Source organism: Macaca mulatta, chromosome 1 (genome assembly GCF_049350105.2).
Source record: "Macaca mulatta isolate MMU2019108-1 chromosome 1, T2T-MMU8v2.0, whole genome shotgun sequence".
Taxonomy (NCBI): Eukaryota; Metazoa; Chordata; class Mammalia; order Primates; family Cercopithecidae; genus Macaca; species Macaca mulatta.
Genome location: NC_133406.1, coordinates 56,315,094 through 56,340,659, shown reverse-complemented (window position 1 = coordinate 56,340,659; position 25,566 = coordinate 56,315,094). Strand labels below are relative to the sequence as shown.

Below are 25,566 nucleotides of genomic sequence, written 5' to 3'. Positions count from 1 at the left end.
AAACGAAATTGAAAGCAGCTTCTCACCTATCCAAAGCAATTGTGTTCAGAAGGATGAAGCATAATGGGTAAAGATGATTAAAAAAATTAAAAAGTTGTAGATAAAGAAAAGGATAAAGAAAGGCAAAGTTAGAAGGTTTTTAGGAGAGCTAGGGTTTCAGGAGAAAAAAAATGAAAGACAAAACTTCTATTTATTCATGGATATATATACATATATATATATTTGAGACAGAGCCTCACTCTGTCACCAGGCTGGAGTGCGGTGACGTGATCATGGCTCACTGCAACCTCCGACTCCCTGGTTCAAGCGATTCTCCTGCCTCAGCCTCCCAAGTAGCTGGGATTACAGGCATACACCACCACATCCAGCTAATTTTTGTATTTTTAGTAGAGACGGGGTTTCACCATGTTGGTCAGGATGGTCTCGATCTCCTGACCTCATGATCCACCCGCTTCGACCTCCCAAAGTGCTGGGATTACAGGTGTGAGCCACCACGCCCGGCCTATTCATGGATTCTTAAAAAAATAAATTAAATGCAAACAAAGCAATGAAAATGTGTATAAAGGACTGAAAAACGAAACTCACAACTAGGTTTACAAACAACCAAAGTCTACAGAAATGTCTTTGACTTCATGATAACAAAGAGATACAAGTTAAAATACTGAAATAATTTCCACAGTTCAAGTTTCTTTAAAAAGAGGAAAATACATCACAATGTAGTAGTGGAATAAGTTTATGCACAGTTGACATGAGTGTACAATGGTTAAAAAAAAAAATATTCTGCAGGGCAAATTAGCACTACTAATTAAAGTCCTTTAAAATTTTTTCATGCTCTTTTACTGAAAAAAGCGGTTTTCTTTATAAAAGAATAGAAAAATGCACCAAATTTGTTAAAAAAGAAAAAACTAATGTGATCTCTGGATGCTGGGATTATAAAGATGTATTTAAATTTTTTTTTTTTTTTTTTTTTTTTTTTGCTTAACGTATATTTACTTTTTGAAAAGCAAAAAAATATATTTTAAAATATTCAATTAGGCAAAAACTGAGCTATATCACACAACAAGTAATAATTAATTCAGTTCAACAAGATTGGGTAAAAGACAATGGCATAAATATGGAAAAAGGGAGAGAATGAGAGAGAAACTAGAAAAGGAGTAGAGATGATAGGACAGAAAAGAGTTAAGAATGAAAATTGCAATATTACTCAATAGAGAAGAAAATGGAAATAGTATTAAAAACAGCTTTATTCATTAGTATCAAAGTTAAAGTTAATTTTTACTAAATACAGAAAAAATTCATCTTAATTATATTGTACTTCAGAAATGTCAATATACATGAAATATTGCAGAACTATTCTGTGATTACAGAAATGCAAAATGATCATAGACTTGTTATGTGTGTTATTTTCCAAAGAAAAACTTTAGTCTCTAGAATTTTATAACCAAATACCTCACAAATAAATCCATCAAACTTTTATCCATAATTACATGCCAGCATATCCAACTAAGTACAGTAATAGGATAGTAACTACCTCTAGTCTTCAGTATAAAATCAGGTCTAACTTAATATTTTTTCATCTGCTATGCATTGAATAAAAGAAGGGGAGGAAGCCGGGCGCGGTGGCTCACGCCTGTAATCCCAGTACTTTGGGAGGCCGAGGCAGGTGGATCACGAGGTCAGGAGATCGAGACCATCCTGGCTAACACAGTGAAACCCCGTCTCTACTAAAAAAATACAAAAAATCAGCCGGGCGTGGTGGCGGGCGCCTGTGGTCCCAGCTACTCAGGAGTCTGAGGCAGGAGAATGGCGTGAACCCGGGAGGCGGAGCTTCCCGGGAGGCGGAGCTTGCAGTGAGCCCAGACAGCGCCACTGCACTCCAGCCTAGACTCTGTCTCAAAAAAAAAAAAAAAAAAAAAAAAAAGAAAGGGAGGGAGAGAGGGTGGGAGAAAAGAAAGGAAAAGAGAAGTGGGTGGGAGTAAGGTGGTGGAAAGAAAGTAGGAAAGAAGGGAGGGAGGAAGGAAGCAGAGAGTTTAGAATTCTTTCTATTCACATTAAGTCACTGTCATCATTATAGATGATTTTTATAATGACAATTGTAATTTTGTCATTATAAAAGATTGACAATTATTAATTTGTTATTTTTAGATTAAACCAATTCTGGTGTCTGCGGGCTTCCAATGATCCCTTTTGCTTTGAGAGAAATGTTGCAACAAGTTCCCTTTATCGTCCACTATCATTCTTTTATTAGATGTGAATTACAAACAGACCAGAAAGAAAATTATGCAACAGTCTCCTTATAATAGTATGTGATGGTTAATATTGAGTGTCAACTTGATTGGATTGAAGGATGCAAAGTATTGTTTCTGGGTATGCCTGTGAGAGTATTGCCAAAGGAGATTAACATTTGAGTCAGTGGACTGGGGGAGGCAGACCCTCCCCACAATTCCCCCAAACTCCGCCCAATGTGAGTGGGCATCATCCAATCAACTGCCAGCGAGGCTAGAAAAAGCAGTCACAAGAAGGTAGGAGAAGTGGGCTTGCTGAGTCTTCTGGTCTTCATCTTTTTCTCCTGCTGGCTGCTTCCTGCTCTTGAACATCAGACTCCAAGTTCTTCAGCTTTTGGACTCTTGGACTTACTCCAGTGATTTGCCAGGGTTCTCAGGCCTTTGGCCACTGACTGAGGCTGCACTGTCAGCTTCCCTGCTTTTGAGGTTTTGGGACTCCGATTGGCTTCCTTGCTCCTCAGCTTGCAGACAGCCTATTGTGGGACTTCACCTTGTGATTGTGAGTCAATACTCCTTAATAAACTACCCCTCATATACACATCTCTCCTATTAGTTCTGTCCCTCTAGAGAATCCTGACTAATACACAGTACTATGCTATTTTGATAAGTAGCATTCCTGAAGATACTTCTGGCCAAGCAAATTCAGTCCCAGGTGTAGGAAGAAAGGTTTTCAGAGAACCACTCTCCTTCATATCTTTGCACACATCTTAAGTTCAATTCACATTCCCGTTCACAAATAAGAATTTAAAATTAGAAAACCTGACTCAATTGCCAATTCCACATTGTTCTTGAACCTCCACTTTGCAAATTCTCCTGGTTTCCATTAATGACATTGTTGTGGCCAGTATTTGGGAGAGACCACTTTCCTTTGCATTTTGGTTAACAGTGTTAACTTACCTGGTTTCATCACTTGGAGGCTTGTCATAATAGAGTCAATTCAGAGGTAACAGAAACTCCCTCAATAAGGTGATGAGTCATCTGCCATTTTAAAAAATCACTCCCCATTCTACCTTATACCCATCCCTTTCCTGCAAAAATAACCAGTTGGTATGGTTGAGATGAATCAATCTTCTGTAAAAGTTGGAGATACTAAGTTGCATTTGAGTAGGTGGCATAAACCAATCACAATCTACTATGCAGGAATGACTTTCATTTATTTATAAAACATCACTGTCATGCTAAAAAACTGTAAAATTATGTTAGACCTTTTTTAAAAATAAGGAAATATAGTTCTTATGCAGATTCAGAAGTGTTTTTGTTAGTATTTTCATGGTTATTTGTTTTCTTCATTTGGACTGAATTTTTATTTATGACAAAAATAATCATTTTAATAACCCAATTTCATGATATGTTGAATGTACATTAGTTGTGACTGTGCATTACTATATTAAATCAAAATTGTTTTCATCAATTTACTTACCTTCTTAATACGTACTGTCAACCATATGATTATGCAGGAAATAAATAATACATTTTCAGTAACATCATTTAAGTGATGTGATTTTTTTAACCATCTGCAATTTAATTTTCTCTCTTATTTTGCATGTACTATGTATGAATTTATTTGCAGCATCTCCGTTTTTTAAATTTAATTTATCTCAGGATCAAGACATTTATTAGGACTATTAATTGAATTGTTCAGTAGAATTTGAAAATTATTATGTAAAAATATCTTAATAGTCTCAAAGGTTTTGTATACCATTGAAAAACGCACCATACTCTTAAAGAAATATAGACATATACAAACCTATTATCTACATATCTATAACATAGATAGACAACTCTTAACCTGCTTTCAGACTATAAAATTTTGTGATCTAACTTAAATGCATTTATTTGTAGTCTTAAAATATTAAAAGAGAGTAGAAACCTGTTGTGTGATTTACTGTCAAGTTCAGGGAAAGTTACTATTTATACACAAAACATATATATAAATTTAATAGCATGTTTAGGTAGTTATTAAACTTTATAACATATAAGCAGAAAGTTTAAGAACAAGTGAATGTCAAGAATCATTCATGATTATAAAATTTATCCTTAAAAATAATTTCAGTGATAATAATAGAAAATTGTTATTAAATATATAAACTTTGCAACAAGAATATAAAATAGTAAAAATACAAATATTAATTCTTACCAGTGGGGGAAAGTGTTGAGCCTTGCCCTGCAAAGAAGAAACAAAAATCTCTTAGAAAATTTCAAATTTCATTCATATTCATGTAAACATATATTAGATTTTTACATGTACCTCAAGCTTATGATAGAACATTCACCAAGTGGCAATTTTCAGTAGCTTTTACCCTAATGAAACTATATTCCCTCTCTTAATATCATGTTTACAAAGCCCAAATATGTCAAAATTATGTTATTTATTTTTTGAATGCCCAGGCTAAATCAGAAACATAACAGACTAAAGGATCACTATCAGGATTAATTTCAAACCTGCAAAAGACTTTTGAAAAACTTTTGAAACATTTTTTTCCCAAATGCATTCATTTATTTAGATAATGACGATTAATTGAGCACCTATTTTGTGCTAGACATTATGCTACATGCTAGGGATATAATATGACCAACATATAAAAATTCCCTGCCCTCAATGAGCTCAATTTAGTGTGAGATATGAACAAAAACAATCAATACAGCGTGATGACAGGTGAGACAGAATGTGCTAAAGGAGCACATAACAGGATCATCTTATTTATATTTCCAGGGTTGGTGGTTGGCTGGTAGAGGAGTTGATACAGAGGATTTCTTGGATGTATTTAAGGTACGACCTAAAGGATTGCATATAGCTAGCTTGGTCCCAGAGGAATAAGAAGCTGGGATTTATCTTACAGGCTTTAGATATCCATTAGAGGGATGTCTTTAATGGGAGGCCTAATGGAGAAACATTTGAATTTTAGATCAACCTTTCAGGAAATGGAAAATGGATTATTAGAGAGCAAAGGTGAGGGCAGGAAAATCAGGAGACTAAAACCAAAGCAAAACAGACAGAGATGATGTTCTACATAAGAAGAATTGTACCCCAAAAGAAAGGATGGGGAAAAGGACCTATGAAACGCTTAAGCAGCACCAAGACTTCGTAAATCCTTGCAAGTGAGAATAAAGGAGAAAGAGTAATATGGAAAATATCTCAACTGATAGTTTAACATGCTAGTGAGTTGTAGTTTCACTGAACTTAAGAAATAATAAACAATGAGTAGAGAGAGGTGAATTGGAATTTGCTTGAGATTCCATGTGAAAATGTTTAATAGCATTTGAACACAGAGGTTCGTAGCTCATGCTATACATCTGGGTTGATGCTATAGATCAGCATACAGATACATTTTACAGCTACAAAGGTGAAGGAGATCACCAAACTATGTAAAAGAGAAGAGTCCTATTGGGTGAACCCCACTCCCGATATTCAACGTGGGTTCTTTTCTATTTCCCTAAGTGCCGGCTGGTCTGAGAAACAAAGGGAAAGAGTACCAGAGAGAAATTTTAAAACTGGGTGTCCGGGGGAGACATCATATGTCGGCAGGTTCCGTGATGCCCCCCTTAGCCATAAAACCAGCAAGTTTTTATTAGCGATTTTCAAAAGGGGAGGGAGTGTACGAATAGGGTGTGGGTCACAGAGATCACATGCTTCACAAGGTAATAAAATATCACAAAGCAAATGGAGGCAGGGCGAGATCACATGACCACAGGAAGGGGCAAAATTAAAATTGCTAATGAAGTTTCGGGGACCCATTGTCATTGATAACATCTTATCAGGAGACAGGGTTTTAGAGCAGACAACCCGTCTGATCAAAATTTATTAGGTGGGAATTTCCTCGTCCTAATAAGCCTGGGAGCCCTACGGAGACTGGGGCTTATTTCATCCCTTTGTCTACCACAGTAAAAGACAGCCACCCCCAAAGCGGCCATTTTAGAGGCCTACCCCCAGGGGCGCATTCTCTTTCTCAGGGATGCTCCTTGATGAGAAAAAGAATTCAGCGATATTTCTCCTATTTGCTTTTGAAAGAAGAGAAATATGGCTCTGTTCTGCCTGGCTTACTGGCAGTCAGAATTTAAGGTTATCTCTCTTGTTCCCCAAACATTGCTGTTATCCTGTTCTTTTTTCAAGGTGCCCAGATTTCATATTGTTCAAACACACACGCTCTATAAACAATTTGTGCATGACCACAGGGTCCTGAGGCGACATACATCCTCCTCAGCTTACAAAGATGATGGGATTAAGAGATTGAAGTAGACAGGCATAGGAAATCACAAGGGTATTGATTGGGGAAGTGGTAAGTGTCCATGAAATCTACACAATTTGTCAGAGATTGCAGTAACGACAGGCATAAGAAAATATAAAAGTATTAGTTTGGGGAACTAATAAATGCCCATGAAATCATCACAATTTATGTTGTTCTGCCATGGCTTCAGCCAGTCCCTCTGTCCGGGGTCCCTTACTTCCTGCAACAGTGTCTAAGATAGAATCCTGAAGTTCAGTGAATATTAAGGAGAGAGCCAGCATAGGTAATCAAATTTTCCAAGTAGGAGAAAAACTGTAGCAAACAGGAATAAAGAGTAGAGGGTAATTCAAGAAGGAAGTGGTTGAAGTGAAATAATATGGGGATTAACATGCGGGATAAATATGGGAGAGTAACATGGGTCAACTGGATTTATCATCTGGGTTTGTGGAAATGTTGAAAAGAGCAGCTTTCTTGGCATCATGTGAACTAGATTCAGTCTACAGTGAAGTGCAATGTTTTCATCCCTCATCTTAGTAAATGCCTACTTAAAAAATTCTAAAGTTCTTTTCCAAATGACAACAAACTCAGATTATTAAAGGGAATCAGAGATCAGATGGAAGAGTGAATTAGCTGATACTTAAGGTGACTTCCTGCCTTTATATTCTATCTTCTGAGAACAAACTGACGTGAAAACGTTTTCTTCCTTCAGAGTTGCTGTCAGAGGAGCATCACTCAGTATTTTTCAATGACATTCCCTGGCTTATTCCTTGAAGTAAAATGTATTTTTATATCATTGATGGGTGATACATAATTATTAACATATTTACTTTCTTATTTTCTCATTGTATTTCTCTTTTTCTTAATAATTCATACTTAAATATTGTTTTTAATTGATATGGTTTGTATTTTTGTCCCTTTTCTTATCTAGTTAACTTTTATCTTTCTGTTTCATGTAAACTATTATTATGTTTATTTTCCCATTAACAGTGTTCCCACTCTTCTTATTTGTTCTTATTTCCCTCTAAATTAAGGTCTTAGAATTGTGTTGGTTTGCAAAAGTGGTAATAAGAAAAAAATATTAGTATAGTAATAATTAATACCTCTCATGTTTGAAATGAAAGGAAGTGTCCTTTGTTGTTTGTGAAGAACACAGCATATCGCCAAATTTAAAATATCCAAGTTGCTTTTGAGTGTGTGAACATACTTTATACAACACATATATCTTCTTTATCTGAGAAATACATGAGCTCTTAAGTATCTAAAATTATGTTGATATGCCCCTTCTCATGCAAGCACCTAATTCCTTGGAACTTGAAACAAGTTAATTTAGTTCACTTAGGTTCAAGAAACATATATTTTTGTGCTGGCATGCTGTTAGAGACTAGGTTCAAACATGATCAAAGCATGATCCTTGCCCTGGAAAATCTTATAATCCATAAGAGACATATATCTAGTTATCTGCAAAGACATTTCACTCATGGATACACCTGATTAAGACTAATAATCAAAATTGCTCCCATCAACATCAACATGAATCACATAATAAGAGGAAGAGGAGGAGAGAAAGAGAAGCAGCTGTAGCCAAGAGTTTTGTGTATAAGAAGTGATTCATAAGTAATTGTTGGATTCTTTTAAGCATGAGTAAGTGCAAAGGAGAAACCAAACAGATCTGATGATAACAGCTTTAGAAGAAGAGTCAAGGAGCAAGCATTGTAGACCTTGAAAAGGAGATTGAACTTTTTCCTCAGAATGATGGAAGCCATTGGATCAGTTAATACAGAGGAGAAATCAGAAAGTAAATTTGATGACAGAGAAAAGAGGAATCTTAATGTTACCTGCACCACTAATTCCACAGACCACTATATTCTATTGTTCTGATTTACTACCTTGTTGTCACCAACTATAGAGAGTGTTTCGTAGAAGAAAATTATAATTCATCATCCGTTTACTACAGAAATGAGAAGAAAAATGCTGGGACACTATGTGAAGCTATTTCTTTTTGAACAAAAGAACTGTGAATACCTGAGTAAATATACTAGAACTGTTTCCAACCAGTACACTATGCATCAGACTACATACATGTTCCATGTCTCAGAGAGATTAATAAACTTCCAAGTGACCCAAAAGCAATGAGTTTTTTAAAAGAAATACATGACGTATAGTATTTTAATCTAACTTCTGAAAAGAAGGACAAGAGGTAAATTACCAAAGTGGAGAAGACTGTCTCTAATGATTTACTTTTTTAAATAATAATTTTAAAATGATATTTTATTATTATTAATTGTTAATATGTATTGAGTGTTTACTGGGTGCCAGGCACTATACTAAGTCTTTTGCTTATGTTTTTTTCTTAAGCACCACAAAAACCCTACGAAGCTTAGAAAAGTCAAGTGTCTTGGCCAAGTTCACAAGGCCAGTTTAGTATATGCGAGCCAGCTTTGAACTTGAGCCTGTCTGACTTTACAGGCCATACTCTCACTCATCAGACATCCCTCTTTTCCCATCAACTTGTCTTGACAGCCTTTCCTCTTCGTATGAAATTTTAAGTATGAAAATCTTTTAGAGAAGGTATTTATTAAAAACTCATAAGCTAAGTAAAAATCTTAATCATAATTTGACTGCAAGTAAATTACTAGTAGTGCTACAAATGCTAAAATAACCTTGACCCTAAAAATAGATATGCAGATTAAATCATAATATGCTGAGTGAATGCTCTATAATGGTACAAACAAATATTAGAGAAAACTCAGAGGTGTGTCGACTTAATTTATTACAGAATATTGTTTTGACAGGAAAGTCAACCAAATCACACTAATATCAAGCACAATTACTAAAATTTACAGACTTTTTGTTTAGATGTTAAGAAGTTTCTGGAGCTAGAGGACAGAATAACAGGCATATATATATATATTTTTTTTTTTCTGAACTCATCATCGCTTCATATTCAAAATTTCCTCAAATCTTTTCATCTTTAATGCAGCAAAATTTAATATCCTTGGAAAACAGCATAATATATAAAGATCTAACATTTTCCTTTCTTCTATGTTCATGCTTACTTCGCATAAAGGCCTCTTGAATTGAATATGTGTTTATTTGTACACCGATTTATCACTGGATATGATTCTAAATTCCTCCACTGAGTGATTTTTAGGCTACGCTGTATTATTTCATTTTTATATACTGTTTCAAATATGCACATGAACACACACACACACACACACACGCACACACGCCCCACACCATTTTATCTTTTTAAAACAAAATTCCAAGACTTCAGCATCACTGTTTAGACTTAGTGTAAGACTAAACTCACTTGTCCTCATGGTCATAAAATCCCTATAAACAGATTTTTAGTTTTGGTAACACTTTTAGTCAACATGATCCATGACAGAAAAGTGTTTTTGTCCTTGAGAAAAACACATAGAATCAATTTAAAATAAAAATTTTAAGTTAAAAACTACTTCAAAATGTAAGCCAATGCCCTTAAGAATATAATGTAGACACTAGAGTGATCCAACTTGAAGCAACATATCAATTTTCACAAGCCATGTGCACTAGATTACATAAGTCTATGTTTTCAATCTTTTTAATATTAAAAATTTTAGCAGTCTTAAAGTAGGAACACACTAAATGTGACCTATATAAAATAGCTTAATTAAAACACCTACATAGCATCTAAAGGACATGCCCTCCAAAAAGTGATCTAATGACTGTGTGTGTGTGTGTGTGTGTGTGTGTGTGTGTGTGTGTGTGTGTTTGCTCCTGTATTTTTTTTTTTTTATTATACTTTAAGTTCTAGGGTACATGTGCACAACGTGCAGGTTTGTTACATATGTATACTTGTGCCATGTTGGTGTGCTGCACCCATCAACTCGTCAGCACCCATCAACTCATCATTTACATCAGTTATAACTCCCAATGCCATCTTTCCCCTCTCCCTGCTCCCCATAATAGGCCCCAATGTGTGATGTTCCCCTTCCCATGTCCAAGTGTTCTCATTGTTCAATTCCCACCTATGAGTGAGAACATGCAGGGTTTGGTTTTCTGTTCTTGCGAAAGTTTGCTGAGAATGGTGGTTTTCAGCTGCACCAATGTCCCTACAAAGGACACGAACTCATCCTTTTTTATGGCTGCATAGTATTCCATGGTGTATATGTACCACATTTTCTTAATCCAGTCTGTCACTATTCACAATAGCAAAGACTTGGAATCAACCCATCTAATGATTTTTATATCAATGTTAGCAGTACACTAACAAATACTTTGGTGGAGAATGCCTTTATATATTAAATAAGGTAGGGGGTAGGTGAAGGTACTTAACTACTTAGAGAAAACTATACAACCAAATATCTGCAATAATTTATTAATGTCTCTATCATATTTTAATTCTTCCTAAACTACATGAGCAATGACTTCAATTGTCTGTTGCACTCCATATGTGCAAACATTATCAAACATTACTAAAATCATAGATAGAAGCTACTGTGCTGAATCTTCACTGATAGAAAAAAAAGACCTGATGAGATTAGTTGTGGCCAGGTGCAGTGGTGCACACCTGGAATCCCAGCACTTTGGGAGGGAGAGGCAGGTGGATCACTTGAGCCAAGTGATCCAGGCTGGGCAACATGTAAAACCTCATCTCTACTAAAAACACAAAAATCAGCCAGGTGTGCTGATGTGTGCCTATAGTCCCAGCTACTTGGGAGGCTAAGCCCAGGAGTGGGGGTTGAGGCTGTAGTGAAATGTGAAGGTGCCACTGCACTCCAGCCTGGGTGACAGAGTGAGACCCTGACTCAAAAACAAAAAACAACAACAAAAAAGATTGGTCGTATAAGATATTCAACTATTTCATGACCTATCCATTTAGACTGGAGTATATGGTTAAATATTATTCTGCTTGTCCAGTGCAAAACAAATGAACTGATGTAGCTACCTAATTTGTTTTATGTATGTAGACAGCCTTGTACTGTACCCTAGTTCCTGTATTACTTAAAAGTGACAATATATTCTTAGTGGAGTCAAACAGATTTGGGAAGAGCAAATAACATTTTTGCATAAAGTACTTAATAACTAGTGCATAATAAATATTTATTTAATATTTGGAGATTATTTAATACAAATTACACTACAATATATGTAAACATTCTTTATGAACAATACTGGGAAGGTGTGGAAAATAGGTAAAGAAAAATATGTGAAATAGTAATGGAAATTAAGAGGGCACACGTGTAGGTGTGTGACAATAAAGAAAAGGCACCACTATTTATCAAAGTATGAACTGCATTGAGCTTTCTCTCAAATTCTATGAACACATCAAATCAATATGAAATGAAACACAGTAAAATATCTAGTGTTCTACATATTACAGTTACTACATTCTATAGTTTAACTTTTATTTTCTAGGGATGAAATTTTTTACATTTTTTTAAACTTAAAAGCCTTGCGTTTTCGTTAGTCAAAGGAGTATTTAGTAATATTTCAGTAGGTGGCACCATAGCACTAAAAATCTGTAAATTATCTAAGAGCTCTTTTTCCCATTATAATCCTGTTGTGAATCACCAATGGAATTGACTAGATACATTAAACAGATGAAAATGTAGATAACAGAACATTTGATCTTCAAAGCTGTGTTATTCTAACACATGTATTGTTACTGAATTTACCTTTCCCAATATGTTTCTTTTACAACTCAAAATGTTTAAATGATGACAAATCAAAGTTACCTTGAAGTCACACCCCTAAGTCCCCGATCAGAGATTTCAGCAAAAACTAGGAATCAATTTGAGTGAAAACGGCATTTCAAAAGACATACTTGGGCTTTAAATACCACCCGTTCTCCCTCCCCCCTAAAAAAAAATGGGATGCTATTTCCAAGGGAATTTAAACCTGTCTAGTTCTGCAAATCTGGGAAAAGTACAAGGGCAGAAGGGTAAAATAGAATAGATGAAATAAATACTTATTCTCAGCATCTGCCCTAAAATGAATGATAGCATGTTTTGAAGGTTGAGAATGCATACTTGACCTCCATAAACATAAAGGCTGTACAAAAGTGGAAAAAAGCAAATCAAGACAAAAAATAAGGGTCAGCTGAAACAGATATGTATGGCTTTCCTTTCTTAGCAATGCATGATAATAATAAAGTATACAATAAAAATAAGAGAATTACACTTTTCTTTATGCTGGAAATCTTCTATGTGATCCACAGACAATAACTCTAACAAATCATATTAAATTATCAAGTATTTATGGAGTAAGCACTCTGGGCAGTGACAAACCAGGGGTTAGGATTTCAGAAAACCACAGGAAACAGTCTTTTCTACCCTCCATTAGCTTAATCAGTCAATACAATAATGATAGCAACAGTTTACTGAAATGTTATGTAGCAGACATTATGCACACCTCTTTTATATATATATATATATATATATATATATATATATATATATATATATATTTTCCTTTAAACATCCCAGCAAGTCAATGAGTTAGCATTATTTATCCTTTTTTATAGGGAATGAAACTGGGACCTAAAAGAGTTAAGTAAATGTAAGTAAATTGCTCACAGGCACACACGAGGAAAGTGTTAGATTTGATGTAGTGTCTATTTAATGATTTTCTTATTCTTTATGTGGACTTTATGTTAAAATATTGCATATATTAATATTATGTTTGGAATCTCGTGAGTAAAGCACTTTCTGCTTATCATCAGAAAATAATTCCAAAGATTTCTACTCAGACAGAAGCAAAGGATTTTAGTGATTATTGACACACATTTCATTCGATAGGAAACTAAGACTCAGTGAGTTTAGTGCCTTTCTGATTTCATTCAATCCAGTTAAGGCACGTGAATTTATGAATTCCACCAATGTCCAGAGAATTTCAACATCCCTTTATTGAGGCCTTAAATACAAACGGACATCCAAGAAACACTAGACCAAAGCCTCTAATAAGAAATAAAGATGGAGCTCAAATAAACAAAAGAAGGACTTGGGAGAATGAGGCAATGCAAGGAGCAAAAGAAAGGATAACCAACTACAATTCATATTTTCAGAAATGATAAAACATTGCATCCCTGAACAAAGAGCAAGAGGTTATAAAAAGCAACATTTCAAGATCAAGAGAAGAAGTCAACAGATACTGGCAAAAATCTTTTTTTTTTTTTAAAGAAACAGAACAACAATAAAAGATAACATTTAAAAATCACAAAATATCAAGAGAGGGGTGGGAGCAAAAGACTGTTCTTATTTACTCTAGGCCTTACAGTACTATTTAAACTTTCAAATTATAGACACACATTTTAAATAATAATGCAAATAATAAATAAAAATATCATTATGTAAAGCAGAATTGAGGATAAAGATGGCAAATTTTGGGGTCATGAGAGGAATAAAATCAAATAATTAAAAAAATTTAAAGATCGCAATCATATCTAGTTGTCTCCCAATGAATTATGGTGTCCAATATTTAAAATAATATTTTTTGCTTGTGAATACATATGAGTTTGCAAACACACACCTCTAAAACTAGGAATGCATTTGTAGGTATTTTATACCTGACCTAAAACATCATGTTATATATTGCAGGCATGTTGATTAACAAAACAATTAATGACAAAAAATTAATAAAGGCTGCTAGATAACCATCTAAGAACAATCAGTTACACTGCTTTTTTTCTGTCTTAAAATATTTATCTACAAGTCAGGGGGAAAATGATTATCACTTCCTGTGTAATGATGGTCAAATTGAAGTCTTTGATTTAGATATGTGTGCCTTTAAATGTCCCATAGTCAAATCTGTTTCAGAAGTAATTCACGCTACATACCCTTTGGAGATATTTATAAAGTGTGTTAATATATTAAAAGCATAGAAAAACTTATGTCACTTCGTTTAGCTCAAGATCTCCTAAAAGTATTTGCCACAAACTCATTTTTTCCCATGGACATACTATAGGACACTTGTACGATGTAACTGCAATGTTTCTGAGAACATAGTTTACAAAATTGTGGCTTGTTATCAGTTATGTATATTTGTGTGTGTATAACCAGTATTATTATCCTGAGTAATCCTTTATTTGTATTGATCCTGACTGGGCATATTTAAATATGATTAAAAGGTGTATATTTCTGGGCTCCAACTCTGGAAAATCTGATTTAGTATATTTGTGGGGTAGCGTGATCTGTGCACTGATACTTTCTTAAAGCTCTGATGGTGATTGTGATGGAAACAAGGGTTAAGAACAACTGAGAAAGATGCTTCCTTATCCATATTTTCTTTTTAAACATTTTCCAGAATAGGTTTATTCCCATATTAATTGTATTTTTGCTTCTTATGAAAATGTATGTTTTCATTTACCTAAATCCAGGGATATATACCTGATTTATACAATATACTTCAGATAGCAAAAACCATTTAATTATATTAATGTCTTAGTAAGTATACATTTTTGTAGCTCTTTGCTTCCTCTAGGATCGGTTGTGAACATCGTTAAAGTACAAAGAATCATCAAAAGATGTTTGCATAGGTGGTCAAATATTTTATTAGTGTATTTAGTGCTATCAACAGCGTTTACTATTTAATAAGCAGCTACTATGTGGATGACATTGTCTTAAATACTGTTACATATTATTTTATCTAATCATTGTAGAAATAAATCCTACAAAGTAGATGGTATTCTCTTCTTTTCACAGACGAAAGTTCAAAATCATAAATATGTGTATGCAAGGCTAAAGAACTTGTAGCAAAATGAGTCTAGATTTAAATGCAGATCTGTCTGACTCTAAAAACCCCCATGCTTGTTCAACTACATTGCGCTATAAGGAAAAAATATTTAATGCTAAATCCAGTATTTGTGCTAAAGAACTATTAGGGACTCAAAAATGAGTAAATATTATGTATAATCATCAAAATGGGATTCAGAGTACCACACATTAAAATTTATTGTTAAAAAGTGCAAATTGCTGGACAATGACTACAAAAGGGGTAGATTCTTATATTTCAGAAAAACAGGAGAGGAAAAGTGAATAGGCCTACAGCTGACAAAAATGGTAGAATGAACTTGTCTGTCCTTCAGTATTTTTACCCAAATCTGTAAGGAAAGAAGAACAGAACATGCTAAAAAAAGTCATGATTTTATTATGTCTGTGCTTTGAAACAAAGCAAAACAAACAAAAGCTTTTGCCAATCAACCTACACCTTGTAAAAGAAGTGGGGTGAGGGAAAGAATAGGTGAATGAAGCTCCCCATAGAAAATAAACAGTGCTAAGACAGTGAGTGTCTGTGAATTTAATCTAGTTCTGTAGAAACGTGTTTACAGCACCAACCACAACCCTTTCTAAATGAGCCAGGAGAGAAATTAAAATTGTACTTTTTTGTGAACTAACTACAATATAATAAAAAATTCACAGAAAATAAATGTTAGATTATAGGGAGTGCACCTAATAGAAACTAATCTCCCATCTCACAAACAGAATCAAATGTCCGCTGAGGCTGCACAAAAGCCTTCCACTCCTAAAAGCCGAGAATAATAAAAGCAAAGGCTGATAAATGCACTGCTTATTTTTTCTTATTTCCCTTTAATGAAAACTCTGAACAGAAACACTTGGTTTACTTTCAAAATCATTAAAGGAACCCAGGCATAATGGGAAAAGCTACACTTTCAAATAGAAGAGGTTTTCAATGTGTTGTTCTCATAAGACTGCTGTTTGCACAGCTAAAAGCTAACAGCAGTGTCTTTACTGCTCTTGTGGTTTCTTCTCTTCGGTGTACTTCTGTTTTTCTTATTCTGAGTCTTTATAGGAAAGGAAGAGGCGCAGCTCATGCGGTTAAGCACACAGGCGCTACCAAATGGTGCAATACGTTGCCATAGCACCAGCATAATCAGCCCTATCTCGGGGTTAAAACCACAACTTCTCTAGTTGACGTTGAGCTGCCTGACTATACATTTAACTGCTACAAAATGCTGAATTTCCAGATTGATTTGTGTTTGCTTCAATAGAAATGTATTTCAAAAGTAAGGTTAGTTTTATTATGCGTTTTATTTCAGAAGCACTTCATTTTGAAAAGCACTCACGAATGCTATTTTGATGACAAAAATAAGTTAAACCCAATCTTATATTTAAAAACATAAAAAGTCACCGTTGATTTGGCCAGCAATTAAACTTTATTAATTCATTACATTATGAAACCTGGAGAAAATAGATCACAAAGAAAAAAGTAAGACAAAATGTTTATTTGTAAACAGAACTCACATTCCTTTACCACTAGATAATGAAATGATAAAATATAGTCTAGGCAAGGATATTTCCTATTTGTTCAGAGACATTATCATCACATATGAAATACAACCCTACCAGTGGGAAACATGGCATTGCACGCTTTGCAAGCAAATGCACTGCGCTAAGTTGAACAGCTTCCTAGATACACACTTGATAGTCTCATGAAAGACAATGCCTGAAAAAAAAGACATGTGTAGAAACATTTTGCTGCCTTGTCACATTCCCTGATACCCTGCAGCCCTAGTTGGTAACCATTTTCCATGCTGTGTATTCCTACCAGTTGTCTTATGTTCTGACTAAATAATTATTTCATAAGATAGAAAATATTAAAATAATATATTAACATTCATTAATAATAAATCCTGAAAAGGATAATGAGATCCTTTTCATTTAACTTCTTTGGGAAAATTCATATTGGGCCAGCTCTTCATCCCTTTATACATCAGAAAGTGGTTTCTCGATCTTTAGTAAACAAGGAACATTTACCGAATACCTACTATTTGATACGTTATCATATATAATCCTCCTAATATTTCTATGTGATAAGCATTATTATTCTTGTTTTATAAAGGACAAAAGGAAGACACAGCTGGTTTAAATATATTGCTTTGAATATAGAGTAACAGTGCAAAAACTCAATCCCAGGTCTACTAGAATCCAAAGCTCCTGCATTTCCTCCTAACTCCATAATGCTGCCTCCTGGGAATAGAGGATTCAGAGCATCCATTTCACATCATTCTCCTGAATTTCGGTACATAGTCCTTGAATTCCTAGTATCTGTGGTCTGTGGCTTCCTCTTACTTTCCATTGCCTTTACCCTGGTCCAGGTACTTATCATGTCCTATTTCAATAATGTTTATACTCAGTTTCTAAACTGACGACTTCCTCCATCCCTTCCCCATGCATGCTAGATACTGCCACATTGATCTACTTGTAAAATGCACTGATGTGTGTCCCTTTTCTGTTAAAATATTTTAGTAGATTCCAAACTCTTTACTATTCACTTTACATCAATTCCTCTGAACTTTATATAACTTTACATCATTCCTCTTCAGTTCAAAGGAGACTGTTGTATCTTTTTTTTTTTTTTTCTTCTTCTATGAGAGAGTTTGCTCTGTGGCCCAGGCTGGAGTGCCGTGGCACTATCTCAGTTCACTGCAACCTCCACCTCCCGGGTTCAAGCGGTTCTCCTGCCTCAGCCTCCTGAGTAGATGATGGGATTACAAGCATGCAGCACCACACCTGGCTAATATTTGTATTTTTAGTAGAGACGGGACTTCACCATGTTGTCCAGAATGGTCTCGAACTCCTGACCTCAAGTAATCCGCCCGCCTCGGCCTCCCAATGTTGTGGCTATTAAACAAGACAGTTTGTGAAGCTTTTAGTAATATTTTTAAAATAATATAAATGAACCCCGGCTTCCCTGGCTAGTTTTCAGAGGCTGCCGAGTCGCCGTTGCGCCTGCTCCTGGCCTAGTAGAACGCCCAGCTGCGCGCTCCGCTCTTGCGCAGCCATGCCAGGGGGACCTCAGCAAGCGATTCAGTCCCTTGAGCCTGCAGGAAGGGGACGGGCAGCCGCAGCACTCGCTGCCTGTCACCTACGCCAGGGCGGCGGTGGACGAGCTGGGCAAAGTGCTGACGCCCACCTAGGTTAACAGACCCTCCAGCATTTCATGGGATGATCTTGATTAAAGGAAACTCTACACCTTCGTCCTAACAGAAACCGATGCTCCCGGCAGGAAAGAGCCCCAGTACACAGAATGGCGTCATTTCCTGGTGGTCAACATGAAGGGCAATGACATCAGCAGTGGCACAGTCCTCTCCATTACGTGGGCTCGGGGCCTCCGGAGGGCACAGGCCTCCACCGCTATGCCTGCCTGGTTTACAAGCGGGACAGGCTGCTGAAATGTGACCAGCCCATCCTCAGCAATGGATCTGGAGACCACGGTGGCAAATTCAAAACGGCATCCTTCGGTCAAAAGTACGAGCTCTGCCGGGCGTGGTGGCTCACTCCTGTAATCCCAGCACTTTGGGAGGCTTAGGCCGGTGGATCACGAGGTCAGTAAATCAAGATCATGCTGGCCAACGTGGTGAAACCCCGTCTCTACTAAAAATACAAAAAAAAAAAAAAAAAAAAAAAAAAAAAGCTGGGTGTGGTGGCGCCAGCCTGTAGTCCCAGCTACTCGGGAGAATGAGGCAGGAGAATGGCTTGAACCCGGGTGGCAGAGGTTGCAGTGAGGCGAGATCGGGCCACTGCACTCTAGCCTGGCGACAAAGCAAGACTCAGTCTCAAAAACAACAACAACAACAACGACGAGCTCAGGGCCCCAGTGGCCAACAAGCATTACCAGGCTGAGTGGGATGACTTTGTGCCCAAACTGCACTGCACGAGCAGCTGTCTGGGAAATAGGGGGCAGCTCAGGGACCTGAACTGTCCCAGAGGCCCCAAGCCGTGTTCTCCAGTTCAGTGTTGCATGTATAATAGATTTCTCCTCTTCCGGCTCTCCTTTGCACAGGCAAGACATGAGCAGTCAGATGGTTTAGGGTAACTTCTTCTGCTACCTGGCCTTTATAATTCTAGTCACTCACTCACTCTGGTGTATGTTTTGATCAAAGTGGAACTCTATTTTGAGGAATATTTTGGTACTGTGATGGGGTCATCAAATTAATATGAAAATAGCAATGCAGAGTTTAAAGAAGAAAAAGCTGGGGGAAAAAAGACCAAGCCTACAGTAATAGAGCAAAGCATCAAAGAATCTTTAAGGGAGGTTACTCACGCGCCACCCCCCCCCCAAAAAAAAATAAAGGAAAAAGGATTGGTTGCCTCTCTGCCTTTGTGATCCTGAGACCAGAATTGTACTCAGCGTGTTTTTATGGTGCTGTCGCTGACCTAGAAAACCAGAGGCTGACTGGCATGGAGGCTAAACCCCAACACGGTGCATCTCAGATGCCTTAATAGGCGTCAGTATCTTGCTCTGGACCCTTTAAAAAGCAATCCTGGAAAAAGCATTAGGGAGAGTGGCTTTGCTGTTGTTGGGGCATGGCCATCTAGACTGGCAGCAGTACTCATTGACAGCTTATTAGGAATCCTTAAAACTGTAGTTGTTAAATTGATAGCTCTTCATTGGGGGTAAGAAAAGCTGATCTGGAGTTGTTGAATGTTGGGTTAATTCTGCTGTTTGCTTATAATTGAATAAAAATAGAAATGTTGAGTGAACAAGATCAAAAAGTTCTATAAATGGTAGTAATTACTGTTATTGTTACCACCATCTAGATTATCACCTTCAGGCATTTTGACTTTTTAATTTGATTTGTCCTTCTTAAAGACACTGGTGAAATCAGCATCTCTTGTATCCTACACAGTAGTTAGTTTATAGAAGGACAATAAACATTTTTGGATTTACTCTTAGTATAGTTTGTGCCTATGGTTCCACAGTAAAAATACTTTGAGCAATATAATTTTGAAACTCACTGTAAGATATGTGTAATTCCTCATTTCATAAGATGGTATTGCATTTCCTCTTGGCATTTTCATGTGCTTTTGAATTTTCATATGTATCTACATTTATGTTCATGCAATAAAGAACAAAATGTAAAACTGTACCTGGAAATATACATCCCTATGTGGAAATAAAGAGCTGGACTTTATATTGTCCTCGGAATGACATAGTTTTGAATCCTAGCTCAGCCAACTAAGGTCTTATACAGGTTAAGTGATATTTGTGAGGTTTAGTCTCCTTGTTTTTAGAGCCATAATCATAAAATCTAGTTTATATATGAGTTGATATGAGGATTAGATAAAGCAATAAATGCAGGAGGCTTTTGCTTGTGCATAGCTGAGAAAAATTTGAATCCACACAGTATTGTTTAAATTTAATCATTTTGGTCATACTGTAGCCACATTACAATGTGAAAGTGCAATCGTTTCCTACTTTCTATGGAAGCAGGGAGGAAGAATGCCTACCCTATTCTTAGGATAATAATGGAAGACTCCCCCAAAATAAGTAATGTTTAAGTTAAGAAGGATATGTTTGAGTGAGGTAGGAAAGGAAAATGATGAGTCTTTTAGAAAAAAAATAGCAATGTGGCCCAACGTTGAGATTCTAGTACATTTCAGAAAGTAAAAGTTGTTCTTCCTGGCTGAAAAGCAAGATGTAAGGTAGAAGTGTGCTAGAAATCTTTCTGGAAAATAAATGTGATGCTGATAATGAAGGCCCTCTCTTATAAACTGAGAATTTTTAACATTATCCTCAGGTGACAGGAATTATTATAGAGCTGTCAGTAGGTGATTAATCCCATTTGTGGAATGCAGAGCGGAACTTAGGAATGCAAGGTTGGAGATGAGGCCATGTATCAGCAGGTTGTAAAATGCTTTTAGAATTTAAAATGGACAGCAGGACCACAGGTAATGTTGGATAAATGTTCATTACAGTTAACACCAGTCTATCCTTCTGCTTTTTTCACTCAGTGACCACCAATGGTAGTAATTTTCAAAAGAGATTCAGAAATCCAGTTATAGATAAAACTAAGAGGTTATGCAGGCTGAGCCACCCATTCTTTTAATTGGGACACAAAATCTTATTTTATTGTTAATTATGAATAGGGTAAGAATCTAAATATGCCTACCCTCTTGACCTTGATTTCTGATTTTTACATAAATATTCTATGATCATGCAACTTGTACTGAGCAAAGAAGAAAAGAAATCTGAGTTATGTTCCCAGATTACAGTATTTAGTGTGCCCATTAACTTGAATACACCTATCTCATTCAATGCTGTATTTTATCATATTCTTTTTGCACTTCCCTTTGTTCCTTGGAGGAATTTAAAGAAATGTTATCAAAAGCAAGGCTTATGAGTGATCAACTCTCAAAAAGATACCAACTCAAAATAAAGATACCAACTCTCAAGATGTGATTTTCCAATGACCTGTCACCTCTGATTCTATCTTTGTGCAAGGCAATGGGAATGACTACTCTCCCTCCCCCCGCGTTCTGAATGCCAGGCCTCACTTCACTGAACAGTACAGAACAAATCCAGAGCCATGCAAAGTCTCAGGAACCCGGTTTCTTGGCATTCATCCAGAAAAGTACTTCAGAAACCCCTCACTGACTGATACAGATCTACCATCTGTTTCTTAAGTTTAACAATTGTACAGAGAAAGTTTTTCACAGTTGGATGAAAAAAAGGCATGGTCTCTTTCAAGTTTGTATTCAATTTACTATTCCTCCTGTTGATTGGCTGATTCCCAAATGTCAAAAGAACACCTAATGCTTATGTTGAATCTATACTAAACTAGTCACCATTTTAAAACTCAGAAGCACGGTTCCTAAAGACCTTGTAATGTCCAGTACTGCCTTGGGCATTCATACAGCGCATTAATACTCCATGTACTGAATTAAATAAAACTGGCTTGACTTAGTTATTAAAACAACAGCAACATTTACAAGCCCTTTAGCAACATTTGAAGAGTGGGTCTAAGTAAAATTATTCATTATTTGTCTGGTTTTCATTTCAAACATTTATTTTACTGATTTTTAATCTTAATGTAAACATTTTAATTCCAGATAGCATCCAGAGCTTCGATCTTGAGGTACAGTCTAAGGTAGGGATGATATTTCGGTCTTTGACACAGTTCTACAATAATGCTTCCAATATTCTCTAGTTATCTTTTTAAATGAAATTAGTAGGTACAACAGAAATTACTTACCCATTCCGAGAATATAGCTCCTGACCTGATAAAGCTAGACGGAAAAAGATGGTTGCCTTTCCTTTATAATGAGAAACTCTTCCAGGGAAAATTGACTGTGTTTTCAAATGATCAGTTTATCAGCATACTTTTATAATTCATACCCAATTTATAGAGATATAAAAATAGTTTTATGTCTCACATTTGATGAAATTCAGTTCTTGACACAGTATGTCATTTCATGGCATAAAATAAAGAACACATTTGGGTTGATCATTCTATGGGAAATCTTAGGGAAGGTTTATAGATTTATCACTTTTTGCATTATTTTGTCTCTTTATGATAATTTAATCCAATAAAACCTAGTCAGGTGGAAGATCAAACTAAAATTGGATGGATTCTTATTATTAATGAGATATTATCATTGGCATATGCTTTTTAAAAGAATAAAAGCTAAATATTAGTAATGAAGTAAAGATAAAGCACATTTAATGAGAAAGTTTTGGGGATTTTTTTCTATAATAGATACATTTTATTGTCTATTACCTACCTCAGCAAAACTATATTTTCTTTTAAATTTAGATGTTTGCTTCTCATCAATATTAATTCTAAGTTGAAAGAATATAATTACTATTCTAGTAAAATGTTTAGAACTGAGAAATATACAGTCATTTTTTTCTTTCAAATTCTTAAAATCAGGCCTTTGGATCAAATAAACATTTTAGTTAGGTGAAATTCACATGCTATTTTACTGTCAATAACATCTCAGAGGATCAGAAAACTAACAGAGGCAATGAGCAGTTTCCAAAAGAAAAAAGGCAGAAAACCATCACAAATCCTAGGGGACTAAAGATACATAAGAAATAAATGCAACATGAGGTCCTAGATTGGATGCCATGGCAGGAAAACAACAATATTGGAGAAATGGGCAAAATTCAAGTAAAGGTTATAATTTTGGTTAATAGCATTGTACCAATGGTTACTTCTTAGTTTTAACAAATGTACTCTTGGCAAATGTTAACATTAGAGGAAACCAAATGAAGAGTAAATGGGGACTTTCCTAACTGTCTTTGAAACTTTTCTGTAAATCTAAAATTATTCCCAAATTGAAAGCTTATTTTTAAAAGGTTTGTTTGTAACTAGTTCAGCAAAAGATGAAGCAGAGCATAGCATAGATTCATTTTGTTTCACTTTAAAATTGAGTGTTTTTGTGATTAGGACATTTTCATAGCACATCTTATAAATGTTTGCAATCATAGCCCCAGTTATTATGTTATAATTATATGTTATTATATATGTTATATATATATAAAATATGTATGCCATATATATAACATACTATTGTATATTATGTTATTATTATAGAGTCATAATGCAGATGATGAAGGCTACCATTACTAAAAAGACAGTGTTATCCATCCTGACATTGTAAAATTGTAAATTTTCACAACTGTAAAATTTCACATTTAAAAAATATAATAAAGCTTACCTACCTATCTGCTTAATACTTGAAACTGCTTTATAGAATTGTCATTCACTAGCTGTGAATTTATTGTTAAATGCCTTCATTGGACATGATCTCATGAGTCTTTGTGACTGGACAGCATCCCTCATCTAACTCAAGTGATGAGCATGAGATGCCGCTCCAAGTGTTGTAAAAAGGAGACACGACCTCTAAGCCAAAGAGGCTGTGTCATTCTACTGCGTATGAGGAACAAATGCAACTACAACAAAGGTCTTCATTTTAAGAAGATAAATCTGGATTAAGTCAAAATACATAAAATAATTTGTTTGGAAAACTTTCTGATTGCTGCTTTATGGTGTACAAAATGAACAACAAATGTCTACTAATAAAAGTTTGATTTTATGGTTTTTAGCCTCTAGATACATACATAATTCATCCACATGGGAAAAATCATTACATTAAAACAATTTTGGGAGAGAAGTACATTATTAATACTTTAAAATTTCAATTTCTTAAATTTGGTTTGACTTTCTACAACATACAAGGAAAGTTAAGAAAAAAAAATCAGAAACCAAAAGGCTTATTCTACCGCATTTCTTGGGAAATTGTCTCACTTTGAGAGTATATGATTCTTTAGTCATTAATTACACCTTCTCTATTTTTCTAGAAGATTGTTTTCCATAGTATCACTGGAGGAGCAGTTAAAATGTACTCTTCCATTTTTCTGAATAATAAACTGAGGGTGGAATTATACCTCTGTAATGGAAATAACCAAAACAATATCTTTGAATGTATTGAAAATAAACACTTTCCTCTTCATTTACTCAATAAATATTTTTAAATGACCATTATTTGACTGGGCATGTACACAGCACTTATTATGTATCAAGCATTATACTAGGTTATATATACATATATACATGTGTATATACCATACACATTAGCTTCCTCAATCATTGTAATAATATGAAGTATATATAATTATTACCTCTATTTTAGAGACAAAGAAAGCACAATAAGGCACAATAAATAACTTGTTTGAAATCATTCGGCTTGTGAGTAGCTGAGAAAAATTTGAATCCACACAGTATTTTTTAAATTTAATTATTTTGATCATACTGTAGCCACATTACAATGTGAAAGTACAATCATTTCCTACTTTCTATGGAAGGAGGAAGAATGCTTACCCTATTCTTAGGGTAATAATGGAAGACTCCCCAAAATAAGTAATGTCTAAGTTAAGAAGGATATGTTTGAGTGAGGTAGGAAAGGAAAATGATGAGTCTTTTAGAAAAAAAATAGCAATGTGGCCCAACGTTGAGATTCTAGTACATTTCAGAAAGTAAAAGTTGTTCTTCCTGGCTGAAAAGCAAGATGTAAGGTAGAAGGGTGCTAGAAATCTTTCTGGAAAATAAATGTGATGCTGATAATGAAGGCCCTCTCTTATAAACTGAGAAGTTTTAACATTATCCTCAGGTGACAAGAATTATTATAGAGCCTTCAATAGGTCGTTAATCCCATTTGTGGAATGCACAGTGGAACTTAGGAATGCAAGGCTGGAGATAAGGCTGTGTATTAGCAGACTGCAAAATGCTTTTAGAATACAGTTAAAATGGGGCCATGCACAGT

At 35.3% G+C, this 25,566-nt stretch overlaps 1 protein-coding gene and 1 pseudogene across 5 annotated transcripts in view; one reads left to right on the top strand and one right to left on the bottom strand.

The window, feature by feature from the left end:
- The window catches only part of PTPRC (protein tyrosine phosphatase receptor type C), a 122,264-nt gene that overhangs the window by 62,581 nt on the left and 34,117 nt on the right, over positions 1–25,566 (bottom strand). For all 5 annotated transcript variants that reach the window (XM_015120723.3, XM_015120730.3, XM_015120735.3 and 2 more), the window contains exon 3: positions 4,423–4,449. In XM_015120723.3, the coding sequence (XP_014976209.2) occupies positions 4,423–4,449 (27 nt within the window). The remainder of the gene's footprint in view (positions 1–4,422; positions 4,450–25,566) is intronic.
- LOC100428174 (phosphatidylethanolamine-binding protein 1 pseudogene) lies at positions 18,192–18,922 on the top strand (annotated as a pseudogene).